At 46.9% G+C, this 24,668-nt stretch overlaps 1 protein-coding gene and 2 long non-coding RNA genes across 5 annotated transcripts in view; 2 read left to right on the top strand and 1 right to left on the bottom strand.

Annotated features, from left to right (window-relative positions):
* LOC107033291 (uncharacterized) overlaps window positions 1–20,566 on the bottom strand; it is a 142,959-nt gene extending 122,393 nt beyond the window's left edge. Inside the window, exons 1-4 of one of the 3 annotated variants that reach the window (XR_012061246.1) lie at window positions 20,503–20,566; window positions 19,393–19,467; window positions 18,738–18,827; window positions 10,929–11,449 (exon numbers count right to left, since the gene is read on the bottom strand). This is a non-coding gene — a long non-coding RNA (uncharacterized lncRNA). Of the gene's footprint in view, window positions 1–10,928; window positions 11,450–16,454; window positions 16,678–18,737; window positions 18,828–19,392; window positions 19,468–20,502 lie in introns of those variants that run through there. The other 2 variants (XR_012061244.1, XR_012061245.1) reach the window with 2 other exon arrangements.
* Window positions 11,443–16,820, top strand: LOC140687126 (uncharacterized). Its single transcript, XR_012061247.1, has 3 exons — window positions 11,443–12,241; window positions 15,837–15,919; window positions 16,581–16,820. It is a non-coding gene; the product is annotated as an uncharacterized lncRNA (long non-coding RNA).
* Window positions 20,567–20,769: 203 nt separating the features above from the next.
* Window positions 20,770–24,668, top strand: part of CASTOR2 (cytosolic arginine sensor for mTORC1 subunit 2) — a 51,058-nt gene continuing 47,159 nt past the window's right edge. The window contains exon 1 of the mRNA XM_006201356.4: window positions 20,770–21,032. Coding sequence (XP_006201418.1) covers window positions 20,920–21,032 — 113 coding nt within the window. The 5' untranslated portion in view covers window positions 20,770–20,919. The remainder of the gene's footprint in view (window positions 21,033–24,668) is intronic.

Genomic DNA, 24,668 nt, shown 5'->3' on the forward strand with positions numbered 1-24,668 from the left:
TATGCAGTAGTAATAACCAGAACCAGGAGAGAAGGGGAAAGTACAGTGGATGGGTAGGAGTAGAAAGGGAGGGAGTGTTGGCCCAGTAGTTTGGAGGACATTGAATAAGGAGGAGATGGAGATGAAGGTAAAGAAGAAAAATATGATGGGGAGGGGGAAGAGAGGAAGACAGATAAAACGCTGATGGAGTCCAACCTTTCTTCTCCTACTAGCCTTTCTAATTTTCTCCAGGCCCTGGTAGCAAGGGGACGGTCTGCTCTTTTCTCTTATGTTTCATCCCCTGGCACTCCGGAAGTCTTTCTTCTGACCTCTTTACACCTCAATACACAATATATTTGGGGCGGAGAGGTGGGGAGTCGTCTTCTGTTCCAACTCCCTTTTTATCCATTCTTTGCTCAACAAAACCCTTACAGAATGCATACACCACTGTGCTCAACGGGAAAACAGACAACGTGCCCTCTTGTGGCCCTGAAGGCTGCCAGGCACCTGTGGGGAGGCAGGCAGAGCCCCGGCATTCTTCTTTCTTTTGCTGCAACTGTATCCATATGAATATGAACATCAAGCAAATAGGAGCACTCAGATCTCTCCTCTCCAAATATAAAACAAGAAAAGCAGGGTTATGGAAAATCAGCAAAAGGTGGTTTGAGATGTTTGGGAGGGTTAACTGGGCATGTTGACAATATAGCTTCTTCTTGGGTGATGCTTAACGGATGTTCTTGCTGCTGAAACTGTCACTTTAAAAATAAATCCTCTCCTAATGGTGACTGGAGCCCTGCCACTTGACAGAAAATCAGCAGAACGTAAAGGATCTTATTTGGAAATGACATTCTGTATTGTAATTTTTGTTCTGTTTTATTTTTAATTTTTCTTTTTATGACATGTCTATGATGTGCTTTAAAATCTTCCAGCCAAGAGAAAGAGGGGATGGGGAGAGGAGAGGAAGTGAAGTTGGCAATAGGGTGATCGTTACTTAAACTAGATGGTGGGTTAATGGAGATTCATTGTATGATTTGCTCTACTTTTGCAAATGTTTAAAATTTTTTCCATTATAAAAAGTTTGTTGTTTTTCTTTTTCTTTCACTGGAAAGGAAAAAAGATATTCAGTTTGAAATGTTAAAATGTGTCTGTGACCTTGTTACAAAAAAACAGTAAGTGCACAAAGATTTTGATGCCTCTCTCTCTCAGAACGTGATACACTTCAGACCTTCCTTATTTGATCCACTTAATAAAGATATTGTCAAACTTAGGTCTAAATCTAGCACAGTTCTGCTCTGTGCACATTGCAGGGCCATATGGATTGATCTAATACAGCTTCTCAGTGGGTGGAATTCACCAGCAATTATGTCATCAATACAACCCTGGGGACACCACATTGCTCAACACTCAGCCCTTGATTCTTATATTTAATTTTTATCTCAAATTGGCTGTTTTTAAAAAGAGGCCATTATATCCACGGAAATGCTAAGATCAACAGCCAGGAGATGGATCTTAGGTGCTCAGATGCAGAAGGGTAATCGGGGTGTTTGTCAGCACCCTGTCCAAGGAGATAAAGAGGTTCTCAAGAGCAAGGAGTCAATGTTGGTGGAAAGAATTTTGGTGGAGAGTATGTTTTTTCCTTCACTTAGGTGCCAGCTATCAAGCACAAAGCAAAACCAAATGGAAGTCATCCTTGTGACATGGTTGAGGTGATGGCCCTGCTTGGCCTTCTAAATGCCATTGTGCATACATGAAACATTTTAAGAAAGATGCTGCCGAGGGCATATGCTTTAAAAGCTGTAAGATTTCCTAGCTGAAGTTCAATGCCACTTATGTTTTCAGAGATGTGCTTCAACACCAGTTGGTTGAAGACTGTTATGAGCTTAGTTGTATCTCCCCCAAATTCATAGGTTGAAGTCCTAACCCCCAGTACCTCAGATTGTGATTATATTTGCAGATAAACCTTTAAAAAGTGATTGCGTTCAAATGAGCCCTTAGGGTGGGCCCAAGCCCAGTATGGCTGGGGTCCTCACAAGAAGAGGGGATTAAAACACAGATACACAGAGAAGAGGTCATGTGGGGACACAGGGAGAAGGTGACCATCTACAAGCCAAGGAGAGAGGCCTGCAGAGAAACGAACCCTGCCCACACCTTGATCTTGGACTTCCAGCCTCCAGAACTGAGAGAAAATACAATTTTGTTGTTAAGCTGCCTAGTCTGTGGCTTTGTAACAGCAGCCTGAGTAGACCAACACAAAGGCAAAGACTTCCAATGTATAAAATGTAATAAACATGGATTATATCAATTTTTTTACAGTACTGAAAATATTTTCTCTAGGAACCTGTTGATACAATAAATGATGTTCATTAACTTCTTGGACCACACTTGCATTCCCATAATACACCCTACTTGCTTAATAGCAAATTATTTTTATATATTGCTAAATTCCCTTTGTAATATTTAGGAATTCTGCATATCTATGTATATGTGGAATTGGAACATATTTTTCTTTCTTGATAATATCAAGTTTTGCTATTTAAGTCACTATGACTTCATATAATAAATTAGGGAGATGTCCATCATTTTTCTTTGTCTTGGAATAACTTAAGTCACTAAAATTATGTGTTATTTAAAGCTTAAATAAAGCTTATTCATGAAGCCAAAAATAATAATAATAATCAACAGGACTAGTCCATCAAGAGACAAAACAATATAACAAAACCTGCCTAATGATAGAATGGAATTTCTCTATGTGGATCAGGAATTTTTGAAATAGTGGAAATTTTTTAAAATAAAGAAAAGGGAATCATTTCATCCAATAAAGGAAATAAAGATTAAAAACAAAAAAAAAGACAGCAGGTGCCCTCTTGCTTTAGCACTTGAGGCTGCTCTGGGGTTTTCTACATCCCCTGTCACTGAATTGCCTTGGTTATTTATTTAACTTTTTCTGTCACCATGACAGCAGGACCTTGCCTGTCTTGTCCACTGTTGAAATCCCAGCACCTAAATGAGCAACGAGTTGGCTCTCAATAAATATTTGTTCCATGAATGAACCAGGCCAGTGTTCCTCTCTAAGACTGTGCCATCCCATTCAGTAGCCCCCTAGTCACATGCAGCTATTCACATTTAAATTCATTTAAATTAAGTTAAAAAAATTTTTAACTGGCCTCAATTCAAGTGCTCAAGAGGGTCTGGCCACATGCATTCAAGTAGCCAGCATATTGGGCAGCTCAGACATGGAACATTTCCATAACCGTAGAAAGTTCTGCTGGGCACCACTACTCTCAGGGCCCCAAATGTGGGATTCATGGTAGCAGCATCTCTCAGAGTCCGGGGGAGGCACAGAGATGCAGGAGGTTGTTATCAACAACCTGGAATGATCCCGGCCTCGTCCGTGGAGTGCTTGCTCTAGGCCGGGGACAGGGTTAAAGGCATTAGAAACATTGTCACTGTCCTTTCGGACAACTCTTCGGAGCAGGTGATATCACCCTTGTTAATGATAAGGAAACTGAGTCCCCCAGTAAGTGATCAAGGGAAGAGGACAGTCCCGGGTTCAGGGGCTGGCAGGAGTTGGAGAGGGGCATCAGGCGCCCAGCCAAGGCGGCCAGACCTCAGGGAGGAGACAGCCCCAGTGGGGCTCTAGCGCATGAGATGGGAAAGCAGGAGCTGCACCTGTCACTGGGGATACTTGACAAGGGAAGAGGGCTTCACATCATGGGCCCACGGGTGCCCAGGGCTCGCCCACCCACTGGGTGCTAGGCTTGAGGCTATGAAACCAAGGCCAGCCCCAGCTGCTGGATGAGCTGTGGCTGTTGACCCAGGCTCTGCTCTGGCCAGGTCTCTGCCCAGAGCCCCCAGTCCCAGTGGGGAAGCCTCAGTGACCCTGGATAAAGATAACGGAACAGCCAGAGTGACAGAGCACCCTTGAGACCCCAGGAGAGCAGTGCCTGGGCCCTTCTTGGCCTGCTGCCATGCTTCATGGTTGATTTGTAAAGTGCCTGGGGCAGGCAGCCTCCTGGAAGTGGAACAGGGCACATGCCTGTATCTCGTGGGCCTCAGCGTCTCTGCAGCGGGGGGCCCCCAACTGATGGTGGAGCCACCCTGCTCTGGACAGGAAGCCCCGGCCTCAAGGGTATATTCTGGATTGTCACTGAAAGCAGCCACGGGGCTGGAGAGAAAAAGAATGAAACAGTCGGCCAAGGGCGCATCATCAGTCTTCCGCAGCATCAGCAATCCAGTGCAGGAGCTCCCAGACAGACGGAGCTCCAACTCCTGGCACCTCCCCTCCAGAAGGGTGGGTGGTGGGGTTGGGCGCCATGCTGCTCTCGGCGCAGCCCCCTCGGACTGGTCCTCACCTCTTCTCCCGGGCTCTGGGAAGCCAGGCAGAAAGGCAGAGGCCCTTTGTGTGCCAGACAAGACCGCTGTCGAGGGACTGCAAATCTGCTTGAGGTGTTACATGTCTGTTTTTAGAACAAGAATGTCACATCAGCAGGAACCAGTGGCCAGAGATGGAGGGGGGGCGAAGCAAAAGAGATTAGCTTCTGTCTCAGAGCTTTGGGTCTGCTGCCCACATACCTAGGGCACATTGGTACAGCACAGAGAGCTATTCACCCTCCTGGGCTTTATCAGGCTGCTCTATGCCCAATAAGGCTGGGCCCTTGTCATGTCTTAAGCCACAGTGTGCTCACAGCAAGGCAACAGTCAAGTAGCAATGCCTCTGCTTTGCAGATGGTGGAACAGGACCTCCAGCTTCTGAGTTTGGCTAGGCGGGTTCCCTAGGCTCTCCAAGCCAGGGCCCAGGGGCCAGCATCTGCAGCTCTTTGCTAAGGCTTTCTCAAGCCCCTGAGTCTGTGCTGCCTAAGCAGGGCAGGGGCAAGCAACAGGGAATGGAATGCCCCAGGGGCTGCCCTTCACCAAGGACGGACGGGACTTGGTGTATATACAGCTGAGCAACCTCACCGCGCAGGTGGAACAGCTCGAGTCACCAGATCAGCTCAGCTGCCTCTGGGCGACTGGCTTGATAGAGTCCCCGTATTGGCTGCCTTCTCTCCTTGTCTCGCATCTCCACACCCCTGCCTGGGTTTCTAGGATGACTTGTGCTTGAATCCCTGTCTCAGGGCCAGCTTCGGAGGGAACTCAAACTAAGCAGATGAGGAGGAGAAAGCTGACAACCAGTAGGGCCCCTTGCGGCCACCTCATTGTATAGCCTGGACAGAGGTGGTCCAGGGGTGGGGGAGCCAGGCTGGAGGTGATGTCCAGGCTGGCTGTTAGGATGTGTGGCCCAGCAGCAGATGTCCAGGGAGAGAAGCTGCTTGAAATGGCGCTGGAGAAGGATTCTATTCTGAGTAGCCTGCTCAGATTGGAGCAGGACCTGATGACATGGAATCAGGGTCCGGCCCTGGGAAAGGGGTCTGGCCAGGCCCAGGTAGCGGGACCAGGGCTCAGGATCGAGGTATAACCACAGGGTTCATCTCAGCTGAGGCAGCAGCCCAGAAGGATCATTCAACACACCCAGTGGGTCAGAGGAGAGGCTACTGCTAGGTGGGGACAGGATTCTTGGGGCCCACAGGACATCAGACCCACTCGAGACCCCAATTTCCAACCCTCTCTTGCTCTTCATGACATGGACCCTCTCATCTTGGGACCTTTATAAATCCTGCTCCCTCTGCCTGGAGGAGTCTTCCTTACCTTACTTTTCTCTGTTCCTAAATGACATTCTTCCACTCTCAGATCTCAACACAAACACCACTTTCTGAGTGCAACCTTCCATGTACCCCCAATCAGATGACCATTCTGTTACCAGAAGTGTCCTCACCACCACCATGAGAGCACAGAGAGCCAACGGGATAAAATATACCAAGGAGCAGTTAAGAGAACCGGAGGAGAGATGGAGGGATCTCAACATATGACTGATGGAAGTTCCAGAAAAAGTGAGAGGAGGAAATGATGGAGAAGCAATATGTAATGAGACAATCAATGATTATTTTCAAGTGCTAAAGATCACCATGAACCCTCAAATCAAAAATACACCCCAAGAATAGACAGCATAAATTAAGTCTATATATGGCTCTATCATAATTAAACTACAAAAAATCAAGGGTAAAGAGGAGATCTTTTAAATTATTGAAAATTAAACGTCACCACCAAAAAAACCAGAAAGAAATATAATCTCAATCTTCCAAACCAGCAACATTTAATACTTCAACATATGTGTGTATATGCATGTGTATATACACATATATAATCCACAGAAGACAAAAAGGAAAAGAAAGATAAAATAAGTAAAACACATACAATGAGGTGGTATAAGTCCAAATACATTATTAATCATAATACATGTCATTTGGATAACACAAATAAGAAATGTAATCATATATACGAGATGGATAGGTAGAGAAATATTGTACCATCCAAAAAATTGAGAACCTAATAAATTGAGAATACTCATAATTTTCACACACATTAAAATTTGTAAAAACTAATCATTTATTAAGTCATAGAGCACTTTGACAAATGTTTTTAAAAAGATGTTTATCATCCAGAACATGTACTCTGACCACAATTTAATTTAAATGTTTTGTTTTGGAAATTTGGAAATACTGGCTGGGTAAAAGAGGAAAATGCACTTAAAACTACAAATGTCTTATCACTAAGTGACAATTAGAGTAGCACTTGTATAATGGAACTAAAATCATTTTTAGAGGCAAACGCGTAGTCTTATATTCATGAATTTAAAAATCAAGAAAGAGTAAAATATATGAGTCAAACGTGATCAAATAAAAGAGCTAGAAAAGGGGTACCAGAGCAAATGTAAAGAAAGTACAAAGAGGGAAGTAACAAGAAATAGGTCAGAAATAATGAGCTGGAAAACAAAGAAGAAACAGAAAGGAATTTTAAAAAACGTACAGCAGAGACTGCCCTTGTTCCCCACTTTCCATTCTCACGTTGCTGCAACACGATAGAATCTCTAGGAGGTGCATGGCCACCCAGTCACCCCTGCAGCCAGATGTAAAACATGGAAGTAGGCACAAGTACTGGGTCATATCTCTAAAACACAGTGTTCTGGCTCTTTCCCTTTCTCTTCTCAGCTGCTTGGGATGCAGACATGACGGCAGGTCATGTTGAGTATGGTGGAGCAACAAGAGAGAAAGAGCCTGGGCCCCCAGTGACCTCCATAAAAGTTGTGACTTTATGTGAGACAGTGTGTTAGTCTGCTCAGGCAGCCATCCTAAAATACCACAGACTGGCTTGAACAACAGAAATTTATTTTCTCAGAGTTCTGGAGGCCAGAAGTCCAAGATCAAGGTGTCAGCAGGGTTGCTTTGTTCTGAGGCCTCCCTCCTTGGCTTATACATGGCCCCCACTTCTCGCTATGTCTTCACATGGTCTTTTCTCTGGGAGTGCACACATCTGGTGTTCCGCTATGTGTCCAAATTTCCTCTTCTTATAAGGACACCAGTCAGATTGGATTAGGACCCGCCCATCAAAATAGTTCCTCACTTTAGCTTAATTACCTCTTTAAAAGCGCTACCTCCGAATACAATCACATTTGAAGAGCTTCAATGTGTGAATTGGGCTGGGGGTGGGGGGGACACAATTCAGCCCACAATAGGTAATAATAAGTGCATGACTTGTTTAAGTCATTAATAATTTTAGGTTTCTGTTGTAGCAGTCAAATTTACATCCTATCCAAATACAGAACCAAAAGCTGGGTCTTTGGAGGAAAAAAATGATACAATAAAGATACCAGTTAGCCTAAGCAAAGAAAAAGGAGGAGGAGGAGGAGGAGGAGAAAAACGGCACAAATAAGCAAAGTAAGGAATGAAAAGGAAGACAGTCATTCAAACAGTAACCACACTAGTAAATACATTTAATCAATTCAGAATTGACCTCCTCCACCCCAAGCCCAAGTAAGTTTAGAGGCAAATTTTCTGAAAATTCTGAGGACCAGAAAATACATACTCTTTACAGAAACATTTCAGAGGACAAAAAAAAAAAAAAAAGAATAAAAGCTACCTATTTTATTTTATGAAGCCAGTATAACCTTGATGGCAAAACCAGACAAGGATAATTTTTTAACAGGAAATATAGATCCATTATACACTTATGAACATGTTTTAAAATCTTAAATAAAATATCAGCAAATTTAATTTAGCAGCAAATTTGATCTAACATAATTTCAGTGAAAAAAAATATATATATAAAATAATTGCTGGCCAGATGGGGTTGATACGAATTTATGTTCATCAGCTAAGCAGAAGTCAAAGTCTGATAATACAATTGTTGATGGAAATGTAGAGGAACGAAATTCTCATATAATGTTGGTAAAGTCAGTTGATATAAGCCCTTGGAGAGCAAAGTGTAGATGCTCATAGTCTTTGCCCCACCTGCTCAATTTACTATTCTCAGTAAATAGCCAAGAGAGAAATCTCAGCACCTGTGCTCCAGAATACATTTACAGGAATGTCTACTGCACCGCTGCTTAAAATAGAAGGGGGAAAAAAACAGACACAAAGAAACGTCCACCAGAAGGAAATGGGTAAACAAATTAAAGTATAATGTATGCTAGAATATGATGTAGCAGTAAAAATGAATGAACAAGAGCTACATGTAGCATTATTCCACACATAGTGTCAACTTGTATAAATCATTAATGGTGAGCAAAAAAAAAAAAGCAAGCTGCAGAAGGATACATGCAGAATAACACATAAAATTCTTTTTGGTTCAATACTTTCAGTCTAGTTTATTGAGATACAATTTGCATACAGTAAACTTTACTCTCCTTAGTGTACAGTTCTGTGAGTTATGGTAAATGCATACAGTTGCATGGTCACCATCACAATCATGATATAGAACAGTTCTATCACCTCCCCAAATTCCTTAGTGCCCCTTTGTAAGCACTAAATCCCTCCCCCACCCTACTCCCAACTCTTGTAATCATATAGTATGTAGCCTTCTGAATCTGGTTTCATCCACTTAGCATAAGGTGTGTGAGGTTCGTCCATGTTACTAAGTGTATCAACAGTTTTTTATTGCTGAATAGTATTCCATTGTATCGGTGTACCCATTTATTCATTCATTCCCCAGTTACAGTGCACTTGGGTTGTTTCCAGTAAGAGCAATTATGAATAAGCCTGCTGTAAACATTTGTGGGCTGGTTTTTGTGGGAACATAAGTTTTTCATTTCTCATGGGTAAACACCTAGGAGTGGGAGTGCTGGTAAATGTATGTTTACTTTTATAAGAAACTGCCAAACTATTTTCTAAACTTTCTACACAATTTTGTATGAATGGTAGTTCTGCATCTTCACCAGAACTTGACAGTGTCAAGTTTGTTTTTTACATCATGGTAATAGGTATCTCATTTTGGTTTTAATTTGCACTTCTCTAATAGCTAATGATGCTGAACATCATTTTATGTACTTTTGCCATCCATATATCTTCTTACCTGCAGGGTTTGTTCAAATTTTTTGACTGTTTTTAATTGGGTTATTTGTTTTCTTAATATTGAGTTTTCAGGATTCTTTGTAGTCAGGATTCAAGTTCTTTATCACATGTGTTTGGTAAATATTTTCTCCCAGTCTGTAGCTTGTCTTTCTGTTTTCATAAGGATGTCTTTTGAAAGTCAGATGTTTTTAATTTTGATGCAACCTAACTTAGCTTATTTTTCTTTTACAGCTCATGGATATAGAAGCTACAACTAAGAAAATTTTGCCTAACCTGAACTCACAAAGATTTTCTCCTATGTTTCCTTCTGGCAGTATTTTAATTTTAGGCTTTGCTTTTAGGTCTGTGATCCATTTTGAGTTAATTTTTGTATAAGTTGTGAGGTATAAGTAATCAAGTTTTTTTTTTTAATGGATGTTCAGTTGTTCCAGCACCATTTGTTAAAATAATTATCCTTTCTCCATTGAATTGCCTTTGCACCTTTTTCAAAAATCAACTGGTGTATCTGTGTGTAGGTCTGTTTCCAGTTTATAATGTTGCAAAGTGTGAAATACAGCATAAATTTTTTTCAAAATATTTCAGCCATTCTAGTGGATGTGTGGTTGCTAACAGTGAGGTTCCCCAGGAAACAGACTCAAAGATGGAGTTTAGCAAACAGGATGTTTATTAAGAAGTGTTCTTGAGATCAACACCTGTGGTCAGGAAGGAAATAGGTGCAAGCAGAGGGAGAAGGTGAGCCTCCCCTGACCCCAGAGGGAGCAGTAAAGCTGGAATGGACCAAGTTGGCCAAAACGGCTGGAGGGGCCACAGATCCATGGAAGGGGATCTGAGCAATGCACCTTTGCATTCAATCACAGTAGGGGTATACTTGGGATTTTAACTTGCACGTCCCTGCTACTAATGAGGCTGCATGCCTTTTCATATGCTTATTAGCCATTTGACCGTATATCTTTTTTGGAGGGGAGTCTGTGAGAGGATGATGAGGTAGCTTAGGGCCTTAGTGAGAAACAAGGCGCCCCTCTGGAGCCTCAGGCTCTGCATAGAGCACAAGGAAGCAGCCCCCAGGGTAGTGGAAAGTTAGACAGACAAGGGTCCAAATCGGTCTTCCACTCCCTAGCCATATTCCCTGGGAGAGCAATTCAACCTCTCGAAGCCTCAGTTCATCCTCATAAAATAACTGAGACTGTGACTAGGGGTAGAAGAAGGAAAGGAAGGAGATGTCCTGGCTAAACTCTGGTCCTCCAGGATGTCCAGTCAATTCCAGAGTACCAGGGAAGTTGCCCCCATGGGTCATTTGGCAAAAGGGACCCAAGAGCTTCCCAGGAAGAGACTCAACCTGAGGGAAGAAAAATGTAATTTCCAAGTGGATGGAGCCAGATCAGTCCTTTAGGTTGACCCTGGGTTCAGCCGTATGGCACCAGGTCTGAGTCCCAGGGGACGAGAATACAAGAGAAAACTGGAGGAATCCGTTGTCTATTGCAGTGAAACAAACCATGCCGAACTTGGTGGCTTCAAACAACAACAAACATTTATTCTGCTCAGGAATCCATAGCGTGGGCAAGGCTCAGAGGGGACAGCTCATCTCCGCTCCAGGCGGCACCAGCTAGGGTGGCTGACTGAAGCTGGAACATCCACTTTTGAAGATGGCGCACTCACATGGCTGGAGGGTGGGTGCAAGCTGCAGGCAGGGACCCTCAGCTCCTTTCCAAGTGGGCCTCTCCATGTGCTGTTTGGGCTTCCTCCTAGAATGGTGGCCAGGTCCCCGGGGCAACCATCCCAAGCAAACCAGTGGAAGCCACATCACTCTTTATGACCCACTGTATTACTTCTGCCATAGTCACAAATCCATCCAGATTCCAGGAGAAGGAGTCAGAGTCACATTGTATGAAGACCATGTGGGATGGGAGACACTGTTGCTACCATTTTTTTGGAAAATACAATGTGTGGCAAGCCCTGTCCCTAAGACATCTACACAACTGAGAGCTGACACGGCACATTTCGGAGCTGTGTGACCACAGATAGCGAACCTAGAGGGACAAATGGGGAGAGGAAACTTCCTTTTAGGGTGATGGGGGTGGCTCAGAGGCCTGGGCTGTGGCCAAGCCAGCCTTCAACCTGGAGAGGTCCTAGGCCTTCTGAAGAGTAGAGGCCACAGCAAAAAGCTTGAGAGCAGCCATCCCAGCCTGAAAGCCAATCACAGGAGGAGGAAAATGGCAATACAATGTGACAGACGAATGTTCCTGAGCACTAGTGAGATACCTGCTAGGGCTCCTGGAAATAAACAGCAGCAACTTTGAAAGGTGAAGAGGTCCCATGAGAGCAAGAAGGAAAGAACACTGGTCCAGTTTCCTGTGGCTGCTGTAACAAATGACCACAATTTGGCAGCTTAAAACAACAAAGATTTATTCTCTCACAGGTCTGGAAGGCAGAAATCCAAAATCTGTATTACTGCGCAGAAATCAAGGTGCCATCAAGGCTGTGCTCCCTCTAGAAGCTCTAGGGGAGAATCCCGGTGGCTGGAATCTGATGGTGGCCAGCATTCCTTGGCTTGTGGCCACATAACTGATCTCCGCCTCTGCAGTCACGTCACCTTTTCCTCTTCCTTGTGTGTCAAATATCCCTCTGCCTCTCTCTTGTAAAGATATTGCGATAACATTGGACCTACCTGGATAATCCAGGCTACTCTATCTCAAGAGCCTTAATTTAATCACATCTGCAGAGACCCCTTCTCCACATAAGGTACTATGTGCAGGTTCCAAGGACTAGCACCAGGATATCTTTAATGGCCATTACCAGCCACCACAAGTACAGACACTGGGGTAAGTCTGGATGATCAGGAAGGAGGCTAAGGTCAGAGCAGGAGGGGCAGGGCAGAGAGCTATGTGTACAGAGTGAGGGGAGGAAGGGATGTCAACAGGAACCAACCTGGGGTCAGGAACCAAGGAGACAAGAGTAAGTCAGGAAGCCAGCCTAAGATGAAGCCAACAGTACGAGTCCTGACTGGTCCCCCCAGGCCAGAGCAGGAAACAGAGGACAAATGCCAGAATCCTACCATAAGGAGAGTGTAGGGTTGCACTGGAGAAGGCCACTGGGGCAGTGGGGGAAGGAAGGGTAAGCTACTCATCTGTCCTGACCTCTGGGCAAATTAGAAAACACATCCCTTTCTTGGGATGCTTCATTCTGTCCTCAGGAAATTATCATAATAAACTGATTTTTTTGGTCTTTTCTTTCTTTCTTTCTTTCTTTCTTTCTTTCTTTCTTTCTTTCTTTCTTTCTTTCTTTCTTTTTTTTTTTTTTTTTGGTTGGAGGAAGGTAATTAGGTTTATTTATTTTAATTTTTTCTAATGGAGGTACTGGGGATTGAACCCAGGACCTTGTGCATGCTAAGAACACATTCTGCCTCTGAGCTGTACCCTCCCCCTGCCCCCATAATATACTGATACTTTAAGAGCAAGCAACATCACTGCTTTGAGGAGAAAGTATTGTAATGAACCCAGATCTAATGGGGCTCCTTAGAGTTACCCAGAGCTCGCACCACTGTATGTGTTAGACTATGCATGTCCAGTAGAGGGTGAGAACCAGGGCGAGTGATGTCAAGGAGCTCCCAGGTTTGAATGGGAGGCTGGATGTCCCAGGGATGGGCGCTGATGCTGCCCATGTCTGGGTTTTTACAGCCATCTATCCATCATCCATTTGTCTATTTCAGTGATCTAGCTCCAGTGAAATGATCAGGATGGGGTGGGCAGATGAGCAGGGGTGAGGGCCTTGAAGGTTGTTTCATTTGGTGCTGATGGTGTGATTCCAGGGCAGAGTCATAAATGTGAACATGCCCCAGGACCAGTAGCAAGTACGATTTCCTCTGAGGTATCAGGGCTCAACTTCACTGTCCAATGACACTGCCATTTATTGACCATCTACCCAGTGCCAGGCACTGCCCTCTTAACCATATCATCCTTCATCCTTACCTCAACCCTGCTGTGACAGTGTTATCACCCAGCTGCATTCTACAGATAATGAAACTGAGGCTTCGAGAGAGTGATTTGCATGGGGATACACAGGAAGGAAGCTACAAGGTTGGGATTTACCCTGGGTTGCCTGGGACTCCACACCATCCCCCACCAGGAGATGGGCAGTTCCAGGCTGAGAAGGCCATGGCAACAGGCCTGTGCACTCGGCCTCCTGCGCCTGGGTCCAGACTTCCATCTCAACAGGCCTGAGGTGTGGACGATGCCTGACCCACTCACTCTGTTTGGGAGCCGAACAGTAAATTAAAGGGCTTCATTATCTCATTTGAGAGTAGAATAAAACACTTTGGAAAGGCTGGTGAATTAAGTGCAATCAAGTTCTGAAAGGTTCTCCGTTGCTGGAAGGAACGTCCTCTGATAAATTGCTCTTTTCACCGAGATGTGGCTAATATCTCATGAGCAACCCCAGCAGTGTCCACTGCAGATGTTTCTGCATCTTCACAGAGGATTTTAAAGAGACCAGGTTTCTTCCCAAGGGAGCAAATCACCTTTGCAATGCCCAAAAGGAGGTCCTGGGTCTAACTCCCTCTCCTATGACCTGCCGAGAAGGAACACTGGGGCTGCTTTGGCTCTAAGGTCACCCAGGACCCCCAGGATATCCCCACTTGCCAGTCACCACACGTGCAACCTGAGTCACTCCAGAAGCCTTGAATGGACACCATCCCAGGGAAGGCCACGCACCACCCAGCCCTGCCCTCCTTGAGCTTACAATCCAAATTAGGCTGTGTGTTAGTTCCACAGGACTCAGCTATGATTGTCCCGTCCCAATGACTTAATGACCAACATCTCACCACCTTCCCGGGAAACAGCCATCCAGACACTTGCATTTTAGCGATCACGAAACTGATGCATAATTTAACCCAACTCACACCTCCAGAGTCAGCTCCCAGAATATTAAAAAGCTGCAGTGGGGCCAGCCTTGGACACAGGTAAGAACAACAGCAACAATCCTCACCCACTGGGCTCTTCCCCTTGGCCAGGCCTGGACTCAGCACCTACACACACCACCTTGAGTTCTTAAAACACCCCCAGTTTACAGATGAGGAAACTGAGGCACTGGGGTGTGATTAGCAGGGTGTGGAAGCCTCTCAGCCTCTATCATCCACCATGTCAACATGCAGTCCGGTCCTCAGTCACAGATAATGACAAAAAAGAAAAAAGAAAAGGAAAAAAAATGCTGAAAGGGCACAGGTTGAGAAATATATAGGAGGGGGTGGGGGAGGCAGGAAAAAAGTATGGAAGGAAATGATCCAAGACAGAGAGAGAGAGAAGACAGAAAGACTCAGTGGCCTCCTGTCCTGCCCCAGCCCTGCCCAAGGATGGCACAAGAGAAAGAATGGAGCTCCTGCTGTCACCGTGGTACCTAACAATCACTCACTGAGTCAACCAATCAGTGTTCCTTAAGTAGCACCGAGTGCCCGGCCCTGCTGCAGGCCTTGGGAGACCCAAGAAAAGCTGTGCCCATAGGCTTCTCTCCTCCTGACCAGCTCCCAGCCTCAGTCTCCCCATCTATAAAATAGGCATATGAACCCCTGGCTCTCCAGAGAATCTGATGCAATGCACAGGCAGCAAGGAGAAGCCCTAGACACACCCCTTTCTTTCCTTTCCTCCTTCACTGAGGGAGCCACAAGTCAGGAAGAAGTAAAGTAGAAGCCACAGAGGGAGCCTGACCTTTGGGCCAGACTGCCAAAGAGCTGCCCATCTATGCATTCACTCATTCACTCAACAAACATTTACTGAGCAGCTACTGAGCATCTACCAAGTGCCAGGAACAACACTGGATCCTCTCCCATAGGCACTCTTTCATTTAATCCCCATGCACACATGCACACAAGCACATCCTATGAGAGAGGCACCATTATGCTCATTTTACAGATAAGGAAATCGAAGCAGAGAAAGATGAAACTTGCACAGCCCAGAAGGGGATAGAGGCCAAATTCAGACTAGGCCTGGTCCTCTAGGATGAAGTGTTGGTTGGTTGGTTGGTTGGTTTCCCATACCCTACACTTTCTACCTTGGTGAGGCCAAGTGATGCTTCGTGTCTCTGTCTAAGTGTGGATTTGGAGCAGAGAGGCTGATACTTGGTGTCTGGGGCCCCTGGGAAGGCTGGGCAGGCCTGAGATCACCAAGAAAGGAAGAGCCTGTGCCTGAGATCAGGATAATGACTGACAGGGATTAAGCTATGATAGTTTATGTTAATTCAGTCCAATGCACTTTGGGGACCATCTTTTCCTGTGCTGGGGTATAGGCAAGCATGTGGGAGAAGCATGTCTAGCAGAGAATCAGAGAAACCTCTTCTTCCTGCAGTCCTGTGGAAAAGTGTAGGAAAGGAAGGTGGCTAAGGCCTGGGCTTCCTCAGAATAAGCCAACAAGGCATCCATTTCAACAGGCTCCTCCCCTGCTCAAGAATCTTCAATGACTCCCCATGGCCTTCAGAAGGAAGTTTATCAAGCCCAGAGAAGGAAGTTCAAGGTCAGCTCATCTAGTGACTAGGGAAGGATCCAGAAAGAACCTGAGCCCCAGATAAAGATGCCCCTTAGTTCTCCTGACCCTCCCCTCTCTCTCTTCTTTTTCCCACTCCTACCCCATCTGAGCAGCCCATGCTGGCAAAGCCCATGATAGGCCATAGCTGTGAAAGTGAAAAGTTCTGCCTGTCCTTGGGCATTGCTTTCTTGGGTCCAGAGACTCCAGACTTAAGAATAAAGGGGCTTCTGGCATCTACATTCCCACACCCCACCCTGCCACAGCAGGGTGACTGAGGCCTGGAGAGCTGATTAAGAACAGAGGTCCAAGCTCCTCAAAGCAGAACAGGGCCAGGGCCTGGGCCTGGGTAGTATCTTTACCAAGTGCCCTGGTGATTCTGACACCAACCACAGTTTGAGAACCATTGCTCTAGGGCAATGCTGCCCAATAAAAATACAATGCAAGCCATACATGACGTTAAAGTTTAAAAAGTAAAAAAGAAATAGATGGAATTAATTTTAATAATATATTCTATTTAACCCATTATCGAAAATATTATTATTTCAAGATGTGATCAGTATAAGAAATTATTAATGAGATATTTTACATTTTTTTCCATACCAAGTCATTGAAAGCCAGGGTATATCTGACATTTATGGCTTATCTCCAGTCAGATGCATAATTCTCATCCACAAGACTCAAGCCAAGGAGAGAGGCTTCAGAAGAAACCAACGCTTGCCAACACCTTGATCTTGAACTTCTAGCCCCTGGAATTGTGAGACAACAAATTTCTGTTGTTTAAGTGCCCCAGTCTGCGTTACTTTGTTACACAGCCCTAACAAACCAATACAAATGCTCACTTGTGATCTGTCCATGTGGTCCACACTTCCTCACAGAATGGCAGATGGGTTTAGAGAGTGAGCGTCCCAAGAGGACTAGGTGGAAACAGGATCACCAGGTATGACCTAGTTTCAGAAGTCACTGGTGTCATTTCCTCTGGAGTTGCAGGCCTACTCAGATTCAAGAGGAGAAAACACTGGCCCACCTCCTAATGAGACGGTGATCAATGTTGTGTTGTGAGAAGAGCATGCCGGATGGAAGATCTTGTTGTGGCCATCTTGGAAACTACAACATGCCCTAACAGGCTGGGAACTTTAGGGACTGGCGATGATGTCATTAGCCAAGATAGGGATTACAGGAGGAAGAGAAGGTCTAGGATGGGTTAGAAAATGAGGTAAGGTTTGAACAGGTCAGTTTGGCCCAAGCCTGTGAACATTCAGGTAGAAGCAACCGATTGCTAGGAAATTAGATATGTGAATCGGGGCCCTAGGAACATGTTCTGAGCTGAAACTGTCAATTTGGGGGGCCATCAACATATTAGAAGCCAGAGACTGAGTCCACCTACAATGTGAGAGAAGATGACGGTTGAGGGAAAGCATTAGCCATCTATTTCTACATAATAAAACCATTCCAAATATTAGTGGCTAAAACAACTGCAGCTGAACCTTGAACAAGGTGGGGATTAGGAATTGTGGCCCTCTGTGCAGTTGAACGTCTACTTATAATTTATAGTTGGCCCTCTGTATACGTGGGTCCTCCATATCCACGGCTCTGCATCCACGGATTCAACCAACCATGGATCACGTAGCACTGCATTATTCACTGTCAGAAAAAAATCGGCATATAAGTGGACTCAGCAGTTTAAACCTGTTGTTCAAAGGTCAGCTGTATTTATTATTTGTCTGTAGGTTGGTTGGGTAGTCGTCCTGATTTCATCTGTCTTATTTATGTGGCCAGATTCATCCGGACAGTGAGTTAGAAGGTCCAATATCCTCTCACTCACATGTCTGATTGATGCCGGCTGTTGGCAAGAGGCTGGGCTCAGCTAGAACAGCTGGAACACTTGGGTCTCTCTTTCCATGTGGCCTTTCATTTGGGCTTCTTTATAGTGTGATGGCCTCAGGGCAGCATCCTAAGTGGGCAAGTCTCAATACAAAGGACTACAATAGCCAAGACATGGAAGCAACCTAAATGCCCATCGATAGATGAGTGGATAAAGAAGATGTGGTGTATATACACATTAGAAGCCAGAGACTGAGTCCACCCATAATGTGAGAGAAGGTGATGTATATATACAATGGAGTATTATTAAGCTATAAAAAAAGAATGAAATAGTGCCATTTGCAGCAATATGGATGGATCTAGGGATTATCATATTAAGCGAAGTAAGTCAAAGAGAGAAATCAAATGTATGATATCACTTATATGTGGAATCTATGCACAGGACTTACCAAGCACATTTGCTACCAAGCTAAGACCTCACTGGGCAAAGAAAGTCACACAGACAAACCCAAAGTCAGTGTTGGATGCCTTACCATGAGGCATGATTCGCTGGAAGCCATTTCTGTAAAAATACACCTCTACTCATTTTAGGGTTGTGCAGAAAAGAAACCAAAGATAGAAAACCGGAAGAACCAGGAAAGGCCCAGAAGAACGCAATGCTAAGGAATCAAGAAATGTGTGAATTCCACAAGAACATGCCAAGCCAGGACTTGCGTGACCTTGGGAATGAATGTCTCACCCTAGCCCCAACCTGAAACTATCCTCTGGATTTGGCAACACAGAGGGCAGTTTCTTCAACATCCCCACATTCACTTCAGGAGTCAATGTCACAAAAACCTTAAGCACCAAATACAGCTCAGTGAAAACAATTCTGTAATTCTAACAAACGTGGTCTAAATCTGTAAATTTTACAACAGTCTGGCTTGATTAACGAGAAAGCCCTGTGTCTGCAAGTGTTTTGACCAAGGCGCACAGAAAGAAATACCTTTGCATCGAGATCCAGTGCATGCATGCTCACAGATGCACACACATGTCTGCGTGCACACACGTACACAAGTGGCCAAAAAAAAGTTTCCTGAAACATAGAAAAGATAATAGTAACCTACTAGGTCCAAAGCTCTGTGTCCCTTTCTATTCAATTGTATTTATTTTTTAATGCTAGTCATGCCTTGCTAAATTGATTTCACCTCCCACCCACTCATGAGTCATGGCCTGCAGATTAAAAAATACTAACTTAGGCCATCCAGAGCAGAAGTCAGAAAACTGACCAAATCCTGCCTTAGCTGTGTTTATTTGGTTTCACCTGTTGGTTGTTATTGTGTTTTTTTTTTTAATTTACTTAATGGAGGTAGGTACTGGGGATTGAACCCAGGACCTCGTGCATTAGCTAAGCATCTGCTCTACCATCACTGAGCCATACCCTCCCCCTGGTTGTTTTTGCAAAAAATGAATTTTATGCCTTCATGCTGGCCTCCTTTCTCCTATATACTTCCAAATGTCTGATACCCAATGCTTCACACATCTTCACACTTGCCTGGCCCCTGAATGCATTTTTGTTTGGGCCTTCTAGAGCTCTAGATTCTAAAGGAATAGATGTATGCATTTATGCATTCCATGAATATTGAATGCATGTCTCTCACCTGCCAGCCACATTTCAGGCACTGGGAAGACAGCGGAGAGCAGACAAAAATCACTGCTTTCATGAAGCTGAGATTCTAGAAGAGGGAGGCAGACAAGCAAATAAGAAATTATATTCTTTTATTAGATGGTGATAAATTCTTTAGTGAAACTAAAGTGGGAAGGGGCTCAGCACGCTTCAAGAGCTCCCAGAACTGCAGGATTCAGCTCCTTTGTAGAAACGAGGAAGCCTGTTCCTACCTAACAGAGGGCTGAGAGAGGAATGTGGGAGAGTATGGCCAGAATCTTCCTCAAAAAGAGAGTTCCCAGACGGCCCCAGCAGGTAAACCTGATCCATCACGTCCCCAAATTACTCTGCTAAAGAGCAAAGCACCAGTAACTTTAACCTAGAAAATTTCAAAACCTGTCAGCCATTAAGGGTAAATCATCGCAAGACACAGTCACGGGCACACTGCACTGGCCTAGGGTGGGAAGCCCTTCGGTGTATGTCAGACTTCTCACTAATTCGGTCTTCCCAGTCCCCATCACCCTCTCTCCCACATGATAAACGGCCACCTCATTAGCTCTGCACACATGACCCTCTCGACTGGACTCCTGGTGACTGCGCCTGCCTTATCTCTTGCCTCTCCTCCCTCACATTTTCCGCTCCAGCAAAGCCAAACACAGCCCCGTGCGGGCTTTCACGCTTCTGTGCCTTTGGACACGCTGTTCCTTCTGCCTGGAAGGCCACCCGCCTCCTTCCCAGCGCGCCCCCTCCCCCTCCTCTGCAAGCTCCCATTCATCCTTCAGAACCCAGCCTGGATGTCCCCTCCTCCAGGAAACCCTCTGAGATCCCCCGGCTCCATCTCTGTCCCCAGCACCTCTCTCTGTGTTGCTTCTCTGCACTGTAATTACCGGTCTCTCCAAATCTCCCCCTACCAGACTCGGGCCTCCTCCAGCGCGGGAGTTGTGTGGGCCACTCGCTTCGCACCCAAAAGCGCCTAGTCCCGAGCTCTGAGTAACAGAGCTTGCACCCAGGTTCAGGCTGACTCGCAAGGCCCCCGTTTCTGTCCTCCGCCTCTCAGGTGGCCCAGGGTCGGGTCGGGGGGCGCGCTCGCGCACTTTCTCCTCACCGGGCCGGCCCCTCGCGCGTCCGTCCAGCCCCTGACATCAGCAGCCGGCTGCGCCTGGGCGGCGCGACTACAAGTCCCGGCACGCCCCGCGGCGGCCGCGCATGCCCAGCGGGCCGGCGTTTGAGTGGCAAGTTGTTTGTTACAGCGAACACCAGCTGCTCTCCGCGCCGGGCGCCGCGCGCCGCTGCTCCGCCAGCGCTGCCGCCCTCGCCCGCCGCCGCCCGCCCGCCCGCCACCCGCCGCCCGCGGCCCCTCGCGGTTTGGCGGGCCTCCTCTTTGTCCGCCCCGGCCTGCCCGGCTCCGAGGCCCCGGTCCCCGGGCCGGCTGCCCGCGGCGCTCGGTGCCGGCTGGGCGCGCAGGGGGCGGGGGCCGCGGCTCGCCCCCCGCGGATGAGCCGCCGTGGAGCGCGGGCGGACGATGGAACTCCACATCTTGGAGCACCGGCTGCAAGTTGCCAGCGTCGCCAAGGAGAGTATCCCGCTCTTCACCTACGGCCTGATCAAACTTGCCTTCCTGTCCTCCAAGACCAGGTGAGCGCGCGGGGACGCGGCGCCGGCCGGGGAGAGACAAAGAGGCGCACCCGGGCGGCTGTCCTCGCCGCCGCGGCTCGGAAAACAACTTCGAGCCCCGGGGAGCGCCCCCGCCCCACCGCTCGCCTTGTGTTTGACAAAGCCACCCAATCTGCCCTCCAACAGGGTCCTTTCACTGCAACCCCCCAACCAAGATGCACCCCTGCCGCTGTCTCCCCATCTCAGCCCCCTCCCATTCCCTCCCCGAGATCCAGAGGACCGGGGAGGCAGCTATTACGAATCCGTGAATGAATGAATGAACGAACGAATGAATGAATGAAAAACAGGTGTGGGGACGCGGCAGTGTAAAAAACAAACTAACGCCCCCCATCCCCCAATCCCTCGGTTGGGCCGGCCCCCGTCGCCAGGGCGGGGGAAGGGATTCTGCTGAGCGCGGCTACCCAGAGCAGAAAATCATAAAATCATTAGTGGGTGTTTATCTCAAGGTGCCTGCGAGGATTGCGGACGGCGCGGGAGGCTGGGGGAGGGCAGAAGAGGGGGCTGCGGGTGAGGGTCGCTGTGGTTCTTTCTCTTCGGGGTCCGGGAAGGTGGAGGGGGGGTGTTTTGCCGAACCGTGAAAGGGGGAGGAGCAGGCGTGTTTATGGCTCTGCCTTGAGGCTGGGCTTGGATGCTGCAGGGGGAAAAATAGTTGAAGGCCTTGGAGGTTGGAGAAAAAAAAACCAAGTTGGATTTTTCCCAATGCCGGGTCAGAGTCTGATTTTGTTAGTCCCGAGTGGGTACTTGGATTAGGGTGTTTTATTTGTTTGTTTTTAAGGAGCGGGAGACCAGTGGAGTGTGAGTGTGAGCTAGCCGCTGTAACTTAAATTCCTTGTTTGTCCACCATTGTGACTGTTTAAAGGGATGAAGTTGTTGCTGGTTGGGTTTTTTGGGGGTTGAGGCAGAGGTGTTCCTCCTTTGCAAAATGAATGAATAAAGTACAGGTCAAGGTTAATGTTAAAATGATGGGCCCCTAGGCTGCCCCCTTGGGCGCTGAGCTCAGGGAGCTCCGGGGATGTGAGGAAATAATTCATTCAGAGCCTCTTATCTGCCTGTTAAAGTTCTTGCCTGGAAATCTCACTTTGATGTGTGTATCTGAGAGGGCAGCTCAGTCCCGCCATTGTTTGCGAGATGGAGTGAGAGCTAGTGGCATCTTGTTTACTTTCTTCTCCGGCTGCTCGGTGGGGTATGGAGGGTTGAAATCCTCACCTTCTCAGGGCCAGGGCTCCTTTGATTGCAAAGGTAATTATTAAACAGGTCATTTGAAAACAAAAGCCAGCAGCTCAGATCCTGAACCTTCCCCTCCTCCTTGCCCCCCCCCAACCCCCTCTGGCTGCTGACACCCACCCATCCTGCATCTTCCTGCCCTCTGCTCCCCACCCCCAAGCCTGTCTTGAAATTCCCAGGCTGGTGGTAAGAGAAAACGGCCTTGTTTTTCCAACCCTTGGCCGGCAGTCCCCGGCAGCCCCCTGGCTGGTTTCTCGGCTACCATTCAAACCGCCGACCAGGATGATGACTCAGGCTGTTGCTCTGCGGGGCCTGGGTGCTAGAAGGAGGGTGCACTTGGGGGCTTCTTAGAGAGGCAGCAAAGGGGCACTCCCTCTGCCCCTTTCTCTTTGTGAAGGGACTGGCCCTCTTTCGGCCCCCACCCCAGGGTCCAGTTTAGGGGACTCATAGATAGGCATTTCTGGGGGGTGAGCCCCTGCTGACCGGTGTGACCACGGAAACCCCACTCCTTCGTGGGCCCCGCTTCTCCCTCTCCTGCAAGACGCAGCTGGTCTGAGGCCCAGGTGACCAGTCCAGTCTCAAGATGACTCAGAGGTCAAAGGTCACCTCTATGTCTCCAGGGTCTGGCTCTCAAAGGTGCTGAGCATATTTGTCAAATGGCCAAAGGCCTGCCTCCCCAGCACTTTGGGCCAGGACACTGACTTCGGTTGTGCCCAACCCCTTCATTGCCTGTGTGACTGTGGCAAGATCCCTCTCCTCTGGCTCTCACTTTGTCCATCTGTAATGGAGACAGCACCACTTGGCCCGCTCAGTTTCACAGGGCTGCTGTGTGTGTAGCAGGGAATGACTGTGGAAACTGGCTTTATTGGAAGTAGAATGGTGATGGGGTGTGGATATATTATTTAAGCGATTTCCAGTGATCGGTCATCCATGTAGAACTTTTGGTCCTTTTTGATTCTTCCATCAGTACGTGCCCCCAAGTGGTGGCCCATAACCCCGTCGTTTTGGTCACTGTGCTGCCTGTTTACAAGTTTCTGACCCCTCCCTGGAAGAGCCAATCCTTGCCATGGCATTTGAGACGTTTTGGGATCTGGGTCCAGAGTCCTCATCTTCAGTCACTCTGGCAAATACTCTGTGACCCACAATTTGCTTTCCTTTACACCTCCCTGCTTTAATACTTTCATCTCTGCCTGGAACCTCCTTCCCACCTACCCACCACCAGTAAATTCCTTTTCAACCCTCAAGATCTAGCGCTATCACCCAAAACTTTCCTGAACCTCCATTCCCTCCACCCCCAGCAGACTCAGTCACTTCCTCCCTCTTATGTCTATCTGGGTGGAGGCTTGGGGAAGGATGTGGCATTGGTAGATACCTACTCCGTATAGGGGTGCAGCTGGGTTCAAGGGATGCTGAGATACCCTACCTCTCCTTCTTCAAAGCCCAGAGCCTGATGGGAGAGAAGGATGAGGTGATCACAATACAGCAGGAAAGAGAATGTCTAAAGGGTAGAAAAAGGATCTGGGGGACTGCCTAGGGGAGCCTAGAAGGCTTCCTGCAGGAGGTGGCACTACATGTTCGGGCTTTAAAAAAAATAGGAATTAGCTAGATCCTGGCCTGGGATCCTGTGCATGGTACAACCCTGTGAATTAGATTTTACACTTGCTTTGCAGTGAAGGAATCTGAGTCTCAAAGATTGAGTGACTCATTCAGGGTCACACTGTAAGTGGTAGAACTAGGATCTGAATCAGCATCTTTTTGGCTTAAACTCAGAGATTTGCTATTACAGGTTCCAGAGACACCCATATTCAACAGTTATGTCCAGCCCTGTATTTGCAGCATACTGTTCTAAAGCTTCAGGGGCACAGGATGGAACCTGTAGGCTTTCCACATCCCTTCCGCCCTGCCTCTGTGGGCCTTATCTTCTGCCAGGAATGCTTGTCCCTCATCACCTCCCATCTAGACTTTCTACTTCCTCCCCTTAACTTTCATCACTTCTCAACTTTCATCCATAACAGTGTATCATTTGCTTGTCTTATTCTCCTATCACCTCGATTATAACCCTTACTCTCAGGAAGCTTTTTGTGCATCTTTTTATCCACTGCTTCCCTGCCGCCACCCACCACCCCCCTAGTATCCAAGATAACAGAGCTGCCATTGATTTCACCATCTATTCCAAAGAGGTGAAGGCACTGGATTTGGAAAAGTAAAGTGGCTTGCTCAAGGTCACACAGCTGGGAAAAAACAGAACTGGGATTTAAATCAGGTCCTTTCTCCACTGTGCTTAGCACACTGCTTTGTAGGCACTTAGTAACTGCCTATTTGATGGATGTCTGACTCGTGTAGAGTGACCCAGATTTCAGCCAGAGTCTCTTA

This window comes from Vicugna pacos, chromosome 18 (genome assembly GCF_048564905.1).
Source record: "Vicugna pacos chromosome 18, VicPac4, whole genome shotgun sequence".
NCBI classification, from domain to species: Eukaryota; Metazoa; Chordata; class Mammalia; order Artiodactyla; family Camelidae; genus Vicugna; species Vicugna pacos.